This window comes from Aulostomus chinensis, chromosome 18, assembly GCF_037954235.1.
Source record: "Aulostomus chinensis isolate RoL2024-O1b breed Wild chromosome 18, RoL_Achi_v1.0, whole genome shotgun sequence".
NCBI classification, from domain to species: domain Eukaryota; kingdom Metazoa; phylum Chordata; class Actinopteri; order Syngnathiformes; family Aulostomidae; genus Aulostomus; species Aulostomus chinensis.
In genome coordinates, this window is record NC_141337.1 from 784,945 (window position 1) to 806,033 (window position 21,089).

Here is a 21,089-nt window from a genome sequence, read left to right on the forward strand (position 1 = left end):
GCTGTCAGATGGCTGCAGGCCGCTAGTAGTGATACATCTCCCACCATTTAGGAAATGGGGTAGGGATTTATTCATTATAATTCATCATCCCAGTATTATCATTATCATCATGATCGTAATGATGATCGCCTTTATTATTCTCATTATCATAATCACAATCTCCACTATAATGGCTGTCATTTATTTGGTTTTTATGGCCCATTCCAAGACGGTGACATACATTGTTAACAGTGACAGTTGTTTGATTCAAGGTCCCACTTTGTCTCCCCTGCAGTCATCCAGGTAACCGAGGCTTCCTGAGTCCCGATGATGTCCGAACCAGAGGTTAACAACTGGCGAAGGACACGGGAGCCGGGGCGTGCGGCGAGCTGGTCAGCTGGCTGGTAAGGAGTGGATTTAAGTCGATGAGGGACGGGCAGAGGGGTCTTAACTCTGCTGTGTCCTCGTGAGCTGGAGGTTAATAGCCAGAGTAGCCATGTTGGGCCCTGGGGGTGACACATTGCAGACAGATGCTGGGACGGTGGCGGGTGACAAGGTACCAGAGCCCCGCGGGTCAATCTGTTTCATCGGTCACACATGACACTATCGACCTTTAGCGTATGTTGCCAGACTACTGAGCGCCGCTGTCCTCCAACTCTATTTGTCTGGCTTCTTTATCACGGTGGGAGCAGTCGTGTGTTTGCAAACATCCAGATTAACTTTCAGTCTGCGCTGAGACGTGCTGGCAGCGTTCTGGCAGCGTGCTGCTGACATCCAGGGCAAACACACATATGGAGAACACAAATACTAAATCGCTGACTCCCAAACATCCCAGGCTGCTTCCTACTAACTCAATAACTTGTCATTGAGATCTGGGATGCTGCCTGGGTGAGCCGCTCCCGAGGCTCCTACCTGGCTGAGAGACACTGGCGCTGCAGAGGAAAATAATTACCCACGTATTACCATAGGAGGCCACCGTAGTGTCCCGACAGCTGCTGTCACGGCAAGGAGGAGAAGGAGGGGAGGAGGAGGAGGAAGAGGAGGAGGCGGCGGCGGCATGCGAAACATAGCGTCACTGCCAAAGCCGGCAAACCAGAGAGTGAGAGAGCTGTCAACTCTCCGGCTTCCTGTTCAGTCATTTCTCTAAAAGACTCCCTCGCTGTTATTTGCCAATCGCCTGAAAAGTGCTCTGCTCAGCACCCCCGCCCCCCCCACCTCCCCCACCTCCCCCACACAGAGTGGCATTACAAGAGCATAATTGAAACTATCTGATTGGAATGCTGCCAAGCAGGTAGATTACAGCCGATTAAACAGTGTGTGTGTGTGTGTGTGTGTGCGCGCGTGTGTGTGTGTGTGTGTGCATGCGTGCGTGTGTGTGTGTGTGTGTGCTGCTCTCAAGAATTATAATGTCTAAGCTTTAATTCATTATTCTTACCCTCCTGGTCCTGTTTGTTTTCTCTTTCCAAAGAAGCAGCAAATATATCGCCTCCATCACCTGCGAGAGCAGGAGATGTGACGGGAGGAGCCATGTACCCCCCGCCACTATTTCTACTGAGTACCAATGGGGGAGGAGCTATTTCAGGAGTCCTACTCAGCATAGAAAATGGAGCACTTGAATGGATGTTAGCTTCAGTGTTGGATGCTGTAGAACTGGGCAGATATTGTACAGTCCGAGCCAGCTTCTGACCCTGTTTTTGAGTCACATGACTCAGCTAAGATTTTGGTGGGGGGGAGAGACACCCACCATCGACGTGGGATGAACCTTTGCTTGCTTCTTTTTAGGCCTCAAACAACTGAAGCAGACTCAATGGAGAGCTGCAGACCACCTGGAGAGTTTACTAACAGTTTCTGGTCAGTTTAGCTGCTGTTAGCATCAGTCCCTGTTAGCTTCAAGCTAAATATACATGACTGGATCTTCCTGCATTCTGGAGTCACCAAGAAGTGATGGAGGAGGGAAAAACTTGTTCTTCGTGAGCTGAATACTCCTGGAAGTGAGTACTTTGAAAGACACAACATAATTTCTGATTGAAGTATCGGTGTCAGAGGTCAAACGAATTTCTCATGCTTCTATGTTAACTACTCTCTCTCTCACCAGAGTTCTTCACCGAGGCGGTGAGCCACAGCAGCAGCGGCCCAGGCCAGCCACCCTACAAAGTTAAATTAATATCCCCGATCTCATTCTTTCAGTCACTGCCCAAAGCTCGTGAGCACAGCTGAGCGTTGGAACATAAATCAGCGGCTAAATTAAGAGTTTCCTCCTCAGCTCATGCTAAGGAAGTTAGCATTTCCTTCCTCTGACATCCCAGATCTTTGGTTACATGCTTGTGATTTGTCACTTGACATGCGCAGCTCGAATGACCTGTAAATGGCATCTTTAGATGATCCGTCACCGTGGAGGAGCATTGAGGACAATAACATCCCCCCCTTTAATGGACCCACATGCTGCCATCAGCACCACCTTTGAATGCTACACACTGAAGTCTCAATCCCTTAAACACAGCTCGTGTGTGTGTGTGTGTGTGTGTGTGTGTGTGTGTGTGTGTGTGTGTGTGTGTGTGCGTGCGTGTGTGTGTGTGGGTGCCATGAATGTTTGCATGTGCTCTCCCATGTTTTCCACGTGCCCTGATGCATTCTTGTGTGTGTGTCTATGTTATCACAGTCCCCCAGAATACCCTTTGGAAAGTCTTGGTGCTGCTGACACGCGCTGTGAAAAATCTGGAATTGAGTGCTGCCCTAACGCCATCGCCTTAATTTGTTATCTGAAAAGAGAATGATTACTCATGAAATTCAACCAAACCTCAGACTATTTGAACTGAGCCAGATAACGAGCTCAGTTTTTTTCTCCAGCAGAGCTCCCTGGCAGCCCTCCGCTGCGTCTCCAAGGATTTGGAGAAAAGTTGGGGGCTGCCTCTCTTCCTCAAGTCGCATGCTTTCAAGTCAGCCTGTTTGAACATGTCACGGAGCAAGGTCCCAGAGGTCTGGCTCTGGACAACGCCACCTTCCCAGTATAGATGGGGGGGGGGGGGGGGGGGCGGCTGGTAGACAGAGAGAAGACTCCCAGTGCCTCATTAAAACATACACTCTCTCCGTCCTCTTCAGGGAATTCAGACAGAATCCATATGTTTCACTGAATCTTCACTGTCTCTCGACTCGTTTTAAGTCTTTAAGTCAAGAAGATGTTCAGAGTAAAGCGTCTTGGTGGGGTAGAGAAGCTGAAGAGTTGAGCCAAGGGAGGAGGATGAGCGGGGGAGTCATAGCGAGAAGCTGATCTGTTCCCTCAATCTGTGCTTCTGCAGGGCGCCCTAATCAAAGGAGCCTGGGCCCGTCTGTGGCACCCACAGCAAACAGGCTGGGGCCGTCATTAAAGCTGGGGAACACAGCGGTGGGCGACACTACACCAGCAGCCCCCGAGGATTAGACTCTCTGTTTACACCCCACTAATCTCATCTCTCTGTCCTCCCTGAGAAAACAGGGGATGCAGAGAATGATGGAAAGAAGGGACGGCAGAGAGCAGGAAGGAGAGCGAGGCGGGCTCTCATCTCTCCACGGCTACCATCCCTGGGCTTTCTTCACAGCGGGTGAGCAGATGAAATGGAATCAAATAGGGAGAGAGAGAGAGAGAGAGAGTAGAGTGGAGGAGTGGTGTACAGTGGTGGAGGAGGCGAAGGGGAGGAGGCCCAACCTCCTGCCAAGTCTCTCTTCCCTCTAAACTCTCGTGTGTCAGCCATTACTGTAAGTGCGGCGCATGTTGGAGAGCATCACACAAATCTTCAAATCAAACATGGCTACATTACAGGGGGCTGCTAATACACCACGTGATGCTGCTCGTGCCGTTGAAGCACTTTTCCGCTGCCAAATGTTTGTAGCCTCACAGTAATTAAGAAGCTGGGAAATGGAGATATTAAGCGTGTTCTTTCCGTGTGACCCACATCCCTCTCAGGAAGGCGGTGGCCCTGCGCTGACCTCTCCCAGCAGGTGTTTTCACGCTAAAGGAGAAAAGACCGTCTGAAGGTCTTATATTTTTTCATCTCTGCCAGCATTATTCGTCTTTCTAGATGTGTTTCCAAAGTGTGGAGCTAAGTCGTTCTCCCTTTTATCTACATCTGCCTGGCGTGAAGGTAAATCCCAGGTCAAGGTATTTCAAAGAGAAGAGCATCAGTACACAAGAATGAAATGTATGATGTATAAGTTCACAATTCTCTAACTTCCAAGCTTTGGATCTCAGTGTGCAGCTTTGCCAGGGATTTGTTCTGCGCATTCAGAGCCAAACCTTTAAACACTTTCCCTTTATGGTAATGTGATAATGAGTTAAAAATAGGAGAACAATCAGACACCAAATAGAAGGAGACAAATGGAACTTAGGGATGCGAGAAACACAAAAGACAGAAGCTGGGAAAACGATGCTGACCAGGAGCAGCAGACCCACGTCCACAGACATGGAGAGGGATATTTTATTCCCAATTTTACATTTTTTGGTGACTTTTTTCTGCAGGTCTTGCTAAATATCAGGCGCTGGGCTTGCTGGTTGATAGTTGCCTTTTTTCCAAAGATTTCGAGATTTTGCTTTGTTGTTTAAGAAGCTAAATTTTACGAAATAAACGGAAGAACTATGAAAAAAAAACGATTTAATGAGTCAATTCTAAAAGTTTTGCACATCTATGTTTTGAATGATTCCATGTTTAAATAGATCTGAACCCCCGCTCTGTTGAGGGCTGAGAGTCCAACTGAGCTCCAGAACCAGAAGAACTTGCAGAAGAGTTGATGAGTGAATGAAAACAGAAGAAATTAGAGACAAAGAAGGAAGCAGGAAGATCTGGTTGAAACTCCACTGAAGGAAATGAATTTGAATGAGTTGAGGATGAGGATGAGGATGAGGACGAGGATGAAGGTGGTGTTCAATGCACGCTGATAGATAATAACGTGTTTACTTGCTGACAGCCTGCTGAGAAGACTGTTTGCAGGTGCTGAGCGACACTGACCGGTGCGGTCGTGGTGGCGGTGATGCTTGGCGTGCTGTTGTCAGTGCCAGCCGGCTCGCTGTGCGTCTGTGTGGGCGTGTACAGGGTCATGGCGTGCTCAGGAACCCGGCTCTGCCCACTGTAGTCCTGCGTCGGAAGCGGATGCGGCGCAGCGAACTCTGCGGGGATGCCATTCTGTGGTGGGGGTGGGTACTGGGCGGGAGTGTAGGGCTGGGCCATCGCTTCTGGGGGGTTGGTGGCCTCTTGGTTACCCTGCAAGAGAGAGAGACAGGCGGCGGCGGCGAGCGTTAGACACAGTGAAGATGAAAGTTAAGCACATTGTTTGACTTGCAGAGCGACCATGAAAGACCATCAAGTTTGCCAGCTTGATTGGGGAGGCGACTGGGGAGCGTCGTCCTGCAAACCAACGAAGAAGAGAGAAACAGCCGTCATATCAGGCCTCGGCTCCCATTAGAGGCCTCCTTGATCATCGCTAATGAACACAGTTTATGTTGTAGAGCATGGCTCGCTGTCGGGGGGGCGGGAGTCAGAGCGAATCTCAATTGCACTCGTTGCAAAGCACAAGAGGAAAGATCAATTAATTGATAAAATTTTGATAAGGGCCTTTGATTTCAGTGACAGGTCTGTTAACCAGCAGCTGCTTCCTCTCTGAGCGCCACTTTTACTTTCTACAGCACCCCCCCCCCCCCCCCCCCCACACACACACACACACACACACACAGACCGGCCCAACTACAGCTCAAGTAGCACAAAGTTCAGCCACTTCAAGTTCTTGTCTGCTCATGACGCGTCACTACATTTATCACTTCTTTCTATCAGTTACTTCAGAGATTTCTGCACAAAACACAGAAAACGCAGGAAATCCATATTTATGTACCAACAAAGTTCCAGAAGTTTTGATCATTTTCAAGTCATTTTTTCCACACAAAAACTTTTTTATAGATATATTATGTATCCTCAACAAACACACACACACACACGCACACACTCCATGAATGAAATCCTGCTTTTCTTTAAACTCATGAGGAAGTACATCCACATGTCTGGCTGTGTTTTAGCAGAGTGAGGTGAAGCAGGCCAGGGAGTGCGATACTACAGAATTGTGGTATTAGTAGAAGCCCTGTACTGAAGGCTTTAGCTATGTAGTAGTCAGTATTAAAACTTTTACTTGAGTCAATCTGAATACTTCTTCCACCGCTCGTGTCACTTTATGAACTTTACTTCTCTCCCTGGTTTTATTTGGAGTTTTTCTGATACTATACGGAAGCATGTTTCCTGTATATTTTCTACAGCATGCAGTTTTCCATTTTAGACAAGAAATCTCTCATACAGACGAGTTTCATTTTCTGTGAACACAAACAGCGGAAGAACTCAAAATACAATTCAGGCTAAAATTAGTGAAATCCATTTCTAAGGCTCCTCATCATTCCTGGAGACACATTAGTGACGGCGTGGCACTTGTCTTAGTCATATATTCCTCCAAATACTTCCAGAAGACGCAGTATCGCCACCAAATACCCATTCTCCTCTCCTGACGCTGCTGATAGATGCTCCTCGACAACCAAACACTTCCCCGGCTCCTTTGTCCCGTGTGGATGATCCAGATGATGAGCTGCAGGAATAATGGACTTTTCTGGCTGCTGCTCATTGTTAAAGTGGCGAATGGCGGCGCTGCACAAGTGCGTCTCTTACTGTTGTGAAGAATCTGGACTAATGAGCAGAGGAGTGCTGCTGGAGAGGAGATCCACCCCAACATTAAAACACAGAGGAAAAGGTGGGACAATAACCCCCAAATCCAATAACAGCCCCCTGCAAATACCCTCAATCACATCTGCAGATACAGATCACGCCAGCTGGACGCATAACTCCTTGGATAAGAGAGGAGAGAACGGCGGGCTTTATGATTGGAGAAAAGCAATGAGAGTAAACAGATAGAGGCGTTTCTGGGTCTTCCTTTACAAGCTGGCTGGGGATGGAGAGATAGCAGATAAATGTGTTTTATTCCTCTTTTTTTGGCCTCTATCTTCAGGTTTCTGCAGCAGGAGGAGGCTGAGGTTTTAATGAGAGAGCGCAGCTCCACTATGCTGTAAATGTAGTGGAAATAATTCTACTCTTGACGTGTTGGCAAACAAACCTTGCTGGAAAATGCGCTCTGCCAATTAAGGCAAAGCTCCATTATCTAAATGAAAAAAGAGAGAGGAGAGAGAGGAGGGCTGAGCTGCAGGCGGCCGGCCGGCCTCCAGGCGGCTCCGCTCCGACGAGTGGACCCTCGCTCCTGCCTGACCTAATCCCCCCTTCTCTTTTTCATTATACTGTACTTCTATCTCCCCTGTCTCTCCCTCAATCCCTCCTCCCCCGTTCCCTTTCATGCTCATCTCTTCCTCCCCCCATCTCTTTTTATGCAGAAACTTTTTTAATCTCTACCCCTGTGCTCTACTTTCCCTCTCCCTCCAGTCATGGCATTATATAACACACTTGCATCGCGGGGCATCCTAATTCAAGGAAGCTTCTGATGTTGGCAATTTTCAACTTCTGAGTGCTGGTTTTTAGAGGAGAATGGAGATACAGTAGTCACCTAAAAGAAATGCTGCCGCCGGCACGACAGCTGAGAGTCGCACCACATTCCTGACCCGCACAAACCAGGATCCGTTCGCACGCGTCCGTCAACGGATCCCAGCGCCACTCGCAAATGAGTACATTGAAACAGCACAACTAAATAAGAACGATTTAAGTGGGCGTCGATTGGAAGTCAGACTGAAAATAAAATTGAGATTTGATTTCTTTTAATGACTCGACTTTTCTTTTTTTAATCAATTGTTATCATTATCAGGAATGACCTGTATAATTCTTGCAAATGACATTTTGTATAATTAGGAATTTTATCATTAGCGTATTTTGGGAGTGGTCAGCTGGTTTCCCGGGTCATATTTCGTCTTCTGACTGATCAAACACGATGATGACGGACGAGTTTGAAACTGAAAATAGAGCCTAACACAATGACAGCACTGAAACAAATCACTCTGACCATCAGAGATGAAACAAGTGGACGCAAGCGCAGCACGGAACCACTGTTTCACAGTAAAACTGAACGCTGAGTCAAAGAACTCAGGTCCCTTGTGAGGAGGCTGATGGTGGCCAGGCGGGGGGAGGCAGGCTCACATCCAGCAGTTTAGCTCTTGCTCCGGTCTTCCTCCACCAGCAGCTGCTCCGCTCCTTCGAGGATGAGACCGCACGCCAGCTCATCAGGTGTCGTCTCCAGCAACCAGGAGATTCATGTAAATACAGACTGGGACTCCAGAGGCCACAGGTTCTCCTGGAAGGAGCCCACTAGTTGACTGCTGCTGTGTTTGCTGAGAGGTCTGCATGAGTGATGACCCCCCCCACTCAGGTCGCCGTCACCGCTGTTTCGCTCTTGGAGCTCTCAGGCCAGTGAATCTGTGTCAGGTCTGCTGCTGCTGCAGCCTTGAACAAGTGCAGAGAACTGAGCTGAAGCCAAGTGACACACAAACAGGATAACAGCCCGCAGCTCAGGATCGCACTAAAGTGCAGCAGCACCACGCCGCCGCGCTTTCAAAGGGCAGCAAGGCTCAAGCAAGGAGGCGGAGAGCACAGGCCTCATTAGTGAAACACAAAGTAACGCCGGCTCTCGTATGATCTTCGCCTTCCTCTGATGTATGTGACAAACGAGTTATTCGACTGGAAATGGACTGGGAGAAGAAAAAAGGCCCGTGGAAATCAGGGGGGTGGGGGGGCTTGTCCCGCTGCAACCATGCAGCCTTTGCACCGCGGCCGACCCGCTGTTGTCAAGATAATCCAGGAGCCTAATGAAACGCTGCCGATGACAAACAGCATTCCTCTGCTGTTCATTACGGCCGTGAGTGAGAGGCGCGTGGTGGCGAGGCGTCTCTACCAGCAGGCAGGTCCCTCTCCGGCACTTTAATGCCCCCCCCCCCCCCCCCCCGCCATGGCCGGCTGCCATGTGCCGTCTAAACCTCCACTGACACGATATGAAGAATAAAGGCAAGCAGAAGAGAGCAGCCTTTATCGATCTCCCCTCCCCTCCGCTCTTCTCGCCCTCCCTCCCTCCCCCCTTGCACCCCTTCGACTCCTATTACCGAAGAGCACAATAAAAAACACTATCTCTAATCTTAAGCACTCTGCTTGTGTAAAATTGGATTGAAAACCTGTACTTAAGGAGATCACTTTTGGAGTGGAGTTTTTTGTTTTTACAGTCTGCATCAGCAGCCAGAGAGGTCGGGGGGGTGGCGTGGCGATGCCCACTGCTGAAGCTGCCAGTCTGAGAGAAGAAGCTCCCAGCATCCAGCGCTGGCGCTAACCCCGGTGTCGATGCTAAAGGCTATATTCCATCTCAGCAGGTAGAACCGCTTGGCCGCCCGCCAGCGATGCGTGATCCTCTTTAGCAGCGCTGGGGGGGACGGCGTTGAGAGGCCACAAGGAGATGGGCTGTGCAAATACAGAAGCTGTTAGGGGGGAACTCATATCGGGAGAGTGCTGCACTGACTCATACGTGCAGCAGAGGGTCAAAGAGCAACGCGAAGGCAAAATACGACAGGCGACTAATTGCGTTGCATTGAATCCAGAGGGAAATCACTCAAATGGGAGCTCGCTGATCAATCTGGGCTATAGGAGCCATGATGGAGTGGGCAGCTTTATGGCTGCAGCTCAGTCGCACACAGCTCGGGTCATTTTTCAGCTTAGCAGGCTTCCTCCCGTACGAGTGTTCCTCTCTACATTCCACAGGATTCAAGCAGATTTACGAGCAGCTCTGCAGTGTTTCTGCATCCAAACAGAAGTGTAACACCAGCTGAAAGTCATACTTCACCTAAAAATTGTATTTTGCCTTTTAAAAGGTGCTTTAAGCTGTGCTCCTCTCCTGTATTACTTCTTTGTGGCTCCAGAATGCAGAAAGAGCCAGCAATGCATAGTTAGCTGGAAGCTAACGGAGCCTGGACCGGACTGGACACGAGGGGTCAAAGTTAGCGATGACTCAGCATTGAAAGATGAAGTAACGCTGCCCAGAGGAAAACGTCTGCAGCAAAAACTACTGCTAGAACAAACAACAAACTGTAACAAATGTGGTGCAGCGCCACCATGAACCAGCAGAGAACCAAGAATGTTCTGGTTAGCTCATCTGTGGAGTGTGGACCATACAGCTGGATTAAGTAGACGACATGGGTGATAGACGAGAGTTAGTAAACCAATGTTTATGGACAGTTAGCCATCAGTAGCCCTTAGCTTCAAGCTAAATATCCTGGCTGACTCTTCCTGCATTCTGGAGTCACAAAAGAGGAAAAAAGAAAGTCTTGGTGAGCTGAATTTGTGACTATTCGAAATGGAAAACACACTGTTTGGTGAGGCATCACTTTAATGTCCCATTCTTTCCTGTGAAGAAGCACGTTGCTTTGTCAGATTACAGATGACGTGACATTTTTTTAAATGACTCTCAAGCTCTTTGGTGGCTGAAAGTTGTTCGCGTCGAAGTCCCTTCCTCTCCTGAACAGAGAGCTCATTTGGTTTTAATGACCGCCTGTCTGACGGTGACGATGGCAAACTTGAGACGAATCCCGCCGGGCCGAGGCAGCACAGTGAAACTGTAACGCAGCTCAGCGGAGGTACGGTAATCAGTTGATGCAATGCAAACGAAACTCAGAGTGGTTTCCAGCCAGCTGCATGAAAGCATCTTGTTGTCCTCAGCTCGGGTGCTTGCGCTGGGTTAATTGTAGCCCCGCATACAGACAGGCAGGGAGGCGAAGAGACGGCCCGGGATGATTTCCACAGGCAACTGGCATTCATTTTGTCTTGAAGGCGCATAAATAAAGGCTGTCTGGTCCATTTTAATTAGGCGAGCCACATGATCTTACTGCAACTCACTCTGTTAACGCTCACCAGAGGCTGCGGCGTGTGTTAATTACAACCACATGCCACACAGTGAATCCAAGGTGAGCCAGAAAAGAGGAGCTCAGAAGTGGTAAACAACAACAAAACACCTTCAGCTGAGTTTCTCATGATGAGGCACATATTTGGTGCAATCCCCCTCCCCCATGCCAGCCAATTATAGCGTGCGGCTGGGCGGGGGGGGTGAGCGGCGGCAGCCCAATTTAATGCAGATTCACAACAAGCCCCCACCTCAGCGGCGCCCCCGTTTTCCTCGCCGCAACAGTAAGTTCATGATTTCAAACGGGCTGCGGAGAGGGTTATTGTTCAGTCTAGCGTTTCCTGCATGTAAAACTCCCGCCTTTCCATTTTTCCACCTCATTTGTGAAAAAATCAATTCATGAAAATAAACACTTGGCTTTGAGTCAATTCTGAGCAGGTTTCTGCTGCTCTTTTCTGAGAGGCTTAATTGTTTTCACGTGTCACATGTGTTCCATCCCCTCTAACGTGATTTTTCCTCGTTATTGAGAGCACTTATTTGCACCGCGGCCTTGGACGGCGGTATTAGAAAGAGAGTTCATTTTCTTCAATCCCTTGCTGATTTGTTCATTACATTGCAGCGGAGGCGCGGCGTGCAGGTCCTCATAGCGAGATGGGACTACTCTTAGCGGCGCGACTGCCCGTGCTACGATACCTCCGAGACACTGCAGCGCCACTTAATAACCGAGTAGACGGAGGATCACTTTGAACTCCTGTGACATGTAATGAACCTGTCTGTCTCAGCTGCAGCTCTGTCTCAGCTCAGGGCCGCGTGGTAAAGACACAGATAAATAAAATAAATAAGCATCCAAATAAGCCTGGAGGCCCCGTGAAAAAGCCATCAGTTACACATGGTTAGACTCATCGCGGTTTGCCAACACCATGAGAGAAGATAATTGTCTGTTTCTGTGCTGTTGCCTCTTGTGTTGCATAACAGATATTTACATCTGGGACTAATTACACCAGACTGCGTGTCAAAATTTGGATTAATTTGTGGGATGCATCCAGTTTGGTATTTAGACTCGTTTATTAGCAGGAAGAGACACGGTGCTGCGTTGACCCCATCAAAACTACACACCAAACTTTTTCCTCTAGAATGAGCAGAGTCCAGACCCCTCCTGAGGGTCCAGTTCTGAGCGCTTTAGGTTCCGTTGGTAGAACGAAGCCATGACATTTATTTTGTTTTAGCAGTTCAGAACAAGCGGTTTCTGAACACAGCTGAGGTGAGGAAGAAGCCACCTCCAACAGCAGTTAGAACGACACGTTCCATGGCACTACGCTCCGGTTAGCTGGCCACCAACGGGCTCACACGGACGAGTAAAGACCTGCAGACTGAATGTGAGGATTCAGTCACCAGACTCTTCGCTTCACACCTCACCAGCAGATTTTGGTGGACTGCAGTGGGCCGTGAGCACAGCAGGAGGTCTGAGGGGCTGCAGTTGGACTCTCTTCTCCTTTTCCTTTCATGAAAGTTGTCAGAACAAAGTGATATTGACATATATTGCATTCGAAGTCTTCTATGGGATCAGGATTAATCACCCAGCTCAAGACAGGAATAAAATGAAAACTGATAAGTGGGCTGGGCCGTCATTCGGGCCATATAAACCTGTAAATCACATCCACGGCGCCGTCATGCCAACACGCTGCCCTTCAGACTGCAGATGAGTCTGTTGAAATTCTGCAGGGGATAAAAATGCCAACATTTGTTTTACAATCAGCTGATTGTCATGCTAATTCAGCCTTTTTTCGGTGTGCTGGGGTTATGAGATGGGGGCCAGAGTTCCTCGTGGGGACAAGATGCCATTACTTAGGCATGCAGGAATCTCGACGTGACATTCCTTGACCGCTGTGACAATGGCAAACATATGCAAATGAGGGAGAGTGCCACTCTCATTATGACCCTGTCATGGAGATGCTGACACCTCCCACTGGACTGCCATCACGCCAGGAAAAGATGGGAAAAGGAGAGATAAACAGGAAAAGAAGAGCTGGCGGTGTGAGAACAGGTGCATCGTTCTCTTCTGCTCTTGAGTCTCACAGTAATTCATTGGCCTATTTGCCGCCCCGATTCTTCATTTCTGTCTTTGCTCTGCAGTGGAAGGAGGGACAGGTTTACGCGGGGCGGGATTCTTTGAAGTGAAAATGCAGAGCGCTCCCTGCTGTAGCCAAAGCTCATCTAATCAGGGGCTAATTCCAGTTATTAAGATTTGAGAGATAACTTTGATTCATCACAGTCCATCTACCCCAATCGGTTAATCACTGTCGCGCTAAGCTCTTTTTTAGTCATCCTTTTGTTTCCACTCCCTCTGGCTCGCTGAGAGGGGGAATAAGAGAGATGGAAGAGAAAGAGAGGGAGAAGATATTAACAATATTAATGACCCGTGATTCTCGTCTCCTTAATGAGAAGGGTTATTAACTGTGATTATCCGTGATGAAATGGTGGTAATTCCTGAAAGCTTGAGAAAACTTGTACAATCGCTTGTCTGCTGATTTGCTTCTGTGATGTTTAAGAAAGAAAAAGGTGTGTGTGTGTGTGTGTGTGTGTGTGTGTGTGTGTGAGACTCAGACTGAGACAGAGAGAGGGAGGGTAAAGTGGGAAGAGGCGACCTGGGAAACGGAGATGCTCGCAGCAGGAAGCTTGGAGGGTTTTTTCTTTCTGGAAGCTGAGACAACCGTCTGCAGCCCCAAAGCTGCAGCATTTCAGATAAGTTAAAATCTGTCTTCTTCACAGAGATGAATCTCAACTCTGAAGTGTTTCTCTCGTAAAACCCTTGGCGGCGCGTCTCCCCTCGCCAATTCCTCCCCCGGTGGCTCATGAGTGAGCCAGCGTGCGCACCTAGCCGCCCATCTGCTGGTTGACACTGCTGAATAGCTGTTTGAACACTTATGCTACTCTTGCCAGATCCCTGATACAGCATTTCTACCCCTTTTACACTTTTTTATTCCAATTATAGCAAGTTGCATGCTTGTGGAGTCCCTGTCACCTCCATATGATTCCCTCAATGGTGGCGAGGGTGGGGGTGGCGGTGCTGTCTGGTGAATCATTGATGTGCAGTCAAACTGTTTCATTGCAGATCTGTGTGTGGTTGAAGAGTGGGTTAGCAGCAGACAGATCCTGAATTATGCATGTCTGTCCCTTGTGAGGAATCAGAGGAGGGGTGGTGACGGGATGAGCCTCTTATCCCTGGGGACAAATTTGGGTAGAAAGGAGCAGGCCCCCCAGCAGAGAGCTACCTGACCAGTCTTTAGCCTGACGAGGTGCACACACCCGAGGAGGCAGCGTAGTTATTAAACCGGCTCTGTGGTAATGATGCTAACGGGGCTGGAGTGGCAGATTTGCCAACTTATTTGTTAGATGTTCCTCTTAAAAGCATCTCTGGGAATTTAAAGCTGGGCCACACAAAACACTCTCACCCCCCTAAAATTGCACTGTATCACAGAAACACCTGCCGGGCCCATTTGAGATAATAATCCCATTTCTACATGCCAGTACAGCTCTCAGACAGGAGAAATTGGATTGTTTGCATTACTGACCTGTGGAGCAAGGCAGTCTGGGAAAAGCAACAGCCTTGAGGCTTTATTAGATTCCACCAGTCTTTCATAAACAAAAGCTTACTTTTCAAAAAGGTAAACAAACAAAAAAAATCTACTAAATGTGGATAAGCCAGCACTTTGTGGACACACTCCATTTATTTCCTCCAATTAAATCTCTTTAATTGGATTGAGGGCTGGCACCTGGTTTACACTCTGTCAACCACGCCATCCACAATAATTGATGCCAGAACAGCATCACATACGTGTGTGTGTGTGTGTGTGTGTGTGTGTGTGTGTGTGTGTGTGTGTGTGTGTGTGTGTAGAAATGGGGGAGGGATTTAGAGCATGTCTCACTACTCTCACTGTGATCAATTTATCAATGGCTCGCCTCGCTGTCCTCTAGCGTCCACTGCACTGAGATGGGATATACCTTTAGACACACACTCTCTCACACACACACACACACACACACACACACACACACACACACACACACACACACACACAGCCCCTCCTCTAGGAAGCTGAGACCCAGGCTAGTTAGCTTAGCACAATGACTGGTAGTGGGTGGGAAGTGTTAGCGTAGCTCCGTCTCTGCCTGCATTAATATCAGGAGGGTTGTGTGTAACCTTGGTGATGAATACCAGTTTAACATGAGGAGACGTTGTAGTGGTAGAATCAGACACGTAGCCGGAACTACTTTCCTGACTGGGCGCAGTGATTTGACGCAGCACCTCCAAAGCTCCACTGGAACTTGGGTCAACAGAACCAAAGGTTTGTTGAGGACTAGAAGAGCGACTGCTGCTACTGATGATGAGGAGGAGGAGGATTCCTGCTGGACACACCAGCATCCTGGAACTGAGCTAGCTGATGCTAACACTTCCCACCCACTACCAGCCATTGGGCTAAGCTAACTAGCCTGGACCTGAGCTAGCTGATGCTAACACTTCCCACCCACTACCAGCCATTGGGCTAAGCTAAGTATCCTGGACCTGAGCTAGCTGATGCTAACACTTCTCACCCACTACCAGCTATTGGCTAAGCTAACTAGCCTGGACCTGAGCTAGCTGACGCTAACACTTCTCACCCACTACCAGCTATTGGCTAAGCTAACTAGCCTGGACCTGAGCTAGCTGACGCTAACACTTCTCACCCACTACCAGCTATTGGCTAAGCTAACTAGCCTAGGTCTCAGCTCCCGAGAGGAGGGTCTTTATCTCCTTGTCCGTCTCAGGGGACGATGGTTATCTCAGAGCTGCAAACCAGGGGTATGAGGACAAGAATTTTTTTTCAAGATTTTCAAGATTCTGTCTCGTATTAAGTGGATTGTAACGTTTTGTTTGACTAGAAATGAGACAAATACACCACAGGACTGACACAGTGAATGACTGAATGATTCTGAAGCCGAGCCTGCATTAGAGCGCCATCTGTTGAATAAATACGCTGGGACAAGAAGTACTTTTCTCTCCAGAACACTAATTGCCTGCTTCTTAGTGTGATGAAAAATACTTCTAAATTGCACTGAAGTTACTGGATGGCCTTTTCACCACTGCACACAAGCAGGAGTAAAACCCACCCCCTCACATGTTCACACACCTCCTAATCCAACAGAGTCACACGTGAGCACTGATATAAACGGGAATATTCACACTTACAGAACCTGGATTGGCTCAGGAATACAAATTCCTGCACCAAATACAAATGGGGTGCACCCACACGTGGAAACGCGCAGAGATACAAAACCAAGAGATGCATCACGGCGCGCTGACAGCACCTTCAAGACTCTCTGAGAAACGCACGGCTCCTGAATAGCGAGCTGCAGCGCTATACAAATGGAAAGAGGCAGAGACAGAGCGAGGGGGAGGCCGAGGGAGACCCGACACAGTAAATAAAAATACAATTTCCTCCAGTGACATGCCCATTCTGTTGGAAGCCTGACTCTAATTATTCTAAGCACTTTGAGGGATGGCTTTCCACTGCATTAATCTACACATCCCCCTCGCCCATCCACAGTCGATGCACTTTTAACTACCTAAGGACGCCCCGAAACTCTCCCAACACCTCGGGAGGAGGAGATTGACTCTGCCCAGTGATGGGGGAAGCTTTGCCTGACTGCATCTTTCTCTAAATCTCACACCATGCAACAATTTTCAATTTCAAATGGCGCGTTCCTCCCCCCCAAAAAGATCAGACTTGAAGGAGGAATGTACATGGTGCCATGTGGGTTCTCATTATAGCCTCATGTGAGAGTGCGGTTGTTTTCCTCTGGGCAGGAAAGCACTCGTAGCTCATTTGGAACCAAGATGAATCAATAAATCACCAGGGACCATCAATCAGTCAATAAGCCTGTCAATACTGGTTGGATGAGGCTCCTCCCACTGCGAGAGGCCATCTTTGGTAAGAATATGTCTGGCAAATAGGCTTTTAACATAATAGCTCTGTCCACTTGTGCTCAGTGGAAGATTGATGCAGGAGCCATGTTTACATGTTGACACGAGTGCTAATCGTGATAAACACACACACACACACACACACACACACACACACACACACACACTCTGATCATGTTTATCAGAATCTAAACAAGATCAAACTCTCTTTGAAAGGCTGCGCTCTCTGATCGCGGCTTCGCCGTGCTGCTGCATCTACTCCACATAAACATCTGCCCCCTCGGTGATGAAGAAGAAAACGACCAGATCTAGAAGCGGAGGGCCAGAGGCACACATCCATCCTTCCTAATTAATCCACCCTCTTTTAAAGTGGAAAAAGTTTGTCATCACGGGGCTGAGAGACGCTTCTCCCTCCAGTGGAGCACATTTGGACTCGTGAGATGTCAGAGGAGTCGAGGCGCTGCAGATCTGATTTGATCAAGGAACACAAAGCTATTGACAGGAGGGATTTTACATTTCGAGTCCACGGAGCCGTAGGTTTGATACCAGGATTTATTTTCATCTAATATTCTATCCTGTTGTATGTAGGATTGTTGAGGGTGTAAAGGGAATCAGACATTCCTGTAACTGTGTCGACCCCCCTCCCCCTTCCGCAGCTCACCGCTAACCCTCCCTCTATCTGTGACAGATCATGGAGGCAAACACTTTCCTGGGCAAACTGGCGATCGCAGCCGTGCTGCAGAGCCGGCGTGATGGTGTTCGTGTATTTGTTGACTGAAGGGGGACAACGCAGCTTCAGCCACATCAGCGCCAGACGTAAAGCTGCCAGACGGCTGCGACTGCTGGGCTTCTTCTCCAGTCGCTGAGCAGCTGGGGATGAAGAGCACGTCCATCCACAGGCACATCGCCACACATGAGAACTTACAAATCACTACAGCTGGGAACATGCAGTACAACACTGTCGCAATCACAGAAACACAAACAGAAATGTCTTCATTTCTGTCGTAGGGGAGAATGTGTGTAACCCTGTAAAACTACGCCAGTGTGAAAGCATGTGATCGCTGCAGTGTTGCCCATCGTGTTTTTAGATGTATTTGATATACAGAGATGATGAATAATTAGCACATGGACACGGGATCTAACCTGGGGGAGAGTCTTTCTCATTTCAGGTCCAAAAGGACTTTTCTCATCTCACAACACACAATTTCCAGAATAAAAGCATGTCACTCAACTCCAATGAAGCTTCTCATTTCTTTGTGCGCCACTGTTGTTTTAGTAAATATTAAAATACTCTTTTATTCAGCCACAGTGCAGCCCTCATGACGCTCACATACCCACACAGAAAGTAGAGCACCAAATGTGTATAAATCCGCTGCTGAAAATAGACCCTGACAAGTGTACTCCTGCTTGAGTAACAGTGCTGAGCTGTTTTCCCGAGATTTGACGGCAGTAAAAGTGATATAGAATCATTCAAAGCTAATCCCACGAGAGCTGGGAAGACTAAAAACAGCAGAAGCACAATCTGGATTGTTAGCGCTCATGACACCTCCTTCAAGTACCTTCTAACAATACATGGAGACGTGGATTCTGGCTGTTTTCCTCTCACTAGCAGTAATGTCATCATCCTGTCCGTCCTTCTGTCCTGTGGCTGCCCTCTCAGACGCCTGAGAATGACGGGGCAGCCCCCCCAAAAAGGGGTTGCACGAACAAAATAAAAAAGATGCATATAATCTCATTAAAAGAAAAAGACGAAGCACAAAGACTGACGTTTACTCCTAAACGGAGCAGATTTTAAAATCTATTTGTTTTTGTCAGGCAGAGCAACCCTGATACTTCCTCCCGGCGTGTCAGCGGTGTAACGCCGGGACTCCGAGGAAGACGTGACCTGCTGCTGCACACCGGCTCAAGCGCTCGGTGAGGAGGCTGCTCAGCGTCCTCACGGCTCCAGACTGTTCTTTCACTTCAGCACATTATTTTGGCCATAATGGAACACGCCTGGCTGGTGACATTCACTGCTTGTTTAACGGCTGGATATACTTGTGTGTGTGTGTGTGTGTGTGTGTGTGTGTGTGTGTTATGGCTCTGAATACAGTGCTATTATGTGGCAGCTGACACAATGGAAACAGATGGCCGTGGTCGCAGCGCAGCTCTCCGTCACATTGCAGCAGATAGAGGAAACACGAGGCCTGAGGGTCAGCGCCGTGGCTTCCTGCAGACACGAGGCATCGCGCCCAGCCATTACTGATAGCTAATTGGAGTTTTCCTTGGGGTCAGGACAGCCATCTGTGGTGCCTTTACCACCCAAGACCCCCACACAAACCCACCCACCCCTACCCGCATCCTTTTTAACACCTTTGCGTGATGTGACTGCCTTTGGGGGGATGAGACGTGATGCTGAGGACCTGTAGATGGAGACAGATGTGAGGGCAGACAGAGGGATGCAGAGCCTCGTCAGATGTGGCGTTACTGAGCCTGATCATTAAACAGAGACCCGCTGGTGTTCAAATAGCACGACTGGGCTGTTTCAGAACTGCTCGCCGTCACAGGATTCGCCGATAATTTGCCCAAACTTCAGTCAGATGACGGTATAAAAGTACACAAGCTAAACTAGCCAGGCGGGGGGGCTGATGAGAGCCTGCAAATGAGCACACAGTCTGACATCTGGTCATGTTGAAGGCCCCCACACAGCACAGTCAAGCTACAAGCTACGTGATCAACTGACTACGAGAGCGAGAGCCCGCCAGACATGGCGGCCAACAACCACAGGAACAGAAAACCACGGAGCCTGAAACTCCTGCAGTTTCAGCTCAGAAAACCATCGTCATGCCAAAATCAATCATGTCGGCGTTTCGGAGAGGGCTGCCATCTAGTGGCTGTTTTTATTGTGACCACAAAAAAGTCAGGAATTAGGTTGATGTCAATGTGTTGTGAGGAATTCAGGACCCCCTCAGACCTGGTGGATCCCTGGACTTACAGATCCAGAGAGTCCGAACAGACAACGTGTGCGGTTGCGATTGGCTTCAGTGTCACTGATGATGTCATCTGGGCTTTTTCAAACTCATGAACCACTGGGAGGGAAACAGCAGAGGGTCTCTGCTCATCAAATGGAGCTGAGGGGCAGGGGCCCGGTACTGACGGGGCCGAGTCGAGAACAACAGGCCACAGTGTTCCTGTTCCATCAGACCAGAACCCCTGAATAGTGGCGGCGGCTCCGGCTGAGAGACGAACACGGGCAGCTCACAGTCGAGACTCACACACTTTATGAAGTACATTCCACCAGGTAGCCTGGGGGAGAAAGAAGCCCAGCCCCGGGGCAGCAGCACCTTCTGCCCCCCACCCAAACTACTCCACTACAGGGGGGGGGTTAAAGAAGGAGTGTGATGTTCCTCCATTGCAGCTGCTTAACAGGAAAAGTCTCCGTCTCGGCGGTGCTCCATTCATCATGTCAGATGGTAATATCTTTAAAGGTCAGGCCGAGTCAGAGAGAAAAAGAGCCTTGGCTAAACTTTCGCTGGGATTTCCAGAGGTTTAATCACCAATCACCAAATCTGAAGTGTCTCTTTTGATTGGCGTCTGACGGCCTTGATTCAAAGTGAATTATTGCACCCACAGAACTAAAACCTGCTTGGAGTTTTCTGAAAGGAATTAGGAGAATAGAGGCCAGAAGAACGTGATGAAACACGAACAGCGGCACGATTTACCCAGCTGACTTGGAGCTGGAAAAATGTGAAAGGACGATAAAATAGGAGAAGCAAAGGTAGCGAGGCAGAGGAGCTAAAGACTGCGACTGTCTGACAAGTGTCACACTTGCACTTCGATCCAGCCTTCCTCCTGCGCTAATGACTGTCAACACGACAAGCAGGGCCGTCTGAAGGGGGAGAAAATTACTTGCTGAAAAGCAATTGACTGACCCCCATCATTTCTCAGGGAACCAGTGACCTGTGAATATTTCATTATGGGGAAAGTCGTGAGGCCCATATAAATGGAGGGCGGGGGGTGTTGATCTGTCGAGCTGTGCTGTCTTGAAACAGCTGAAACCGGGGGCCGACCTGCCCGCCATGTGGCCTTTTCACCGTGATATTTTAGCGTAGCAGCGGAGAGGAAGAAATAAGAGGAGACGGGAGCAGGAGAACGAGAGTCGGGCTTTTGAAAGGCGAAGAGAAGAAAAACTAGGAGGAAAAAAAACAGAGGAACACTTTGTAGGTTTGCGTCACGGCGAGTCATTCCTTTACCCTCCGTGCGACATTTGTCTTACACTGAGAAACATCAGAGG

The 21,089-nt window shown here is 48.7% G+C and overlaps 1 protein-coding gene across 13 annotated transcripts in view; it reads right to left on the minus strand.

Annotated features, from left to right (window-relative positions):
• LOC147244538 (RNA binding protein fox-1 homolog 3-like) overlaps positions 1 to 21,089 on the minus strand; it is a 396,055-nt gene that overhangs the window by 44,171 nt on the left and 330,795 nt on the right. For 12 of the 13 annotated variants that reach the window (XM_086186201.1, XM_086186203.1, XM_086186206.1 and 9 more), the window contains one exon: positions 4,908 to 5,210. In XM_086186201.1, the coding sequence (XP_086042327.1) occupies positions 4,908 to 5,210 (303 nt within the window). The remainder of the gene's footprint in view (positions 1 to 4,907; positions 5,211 to 21,089) is intronic. The other variant, XM_086186202.1, reaches the window with a different exon arrangement.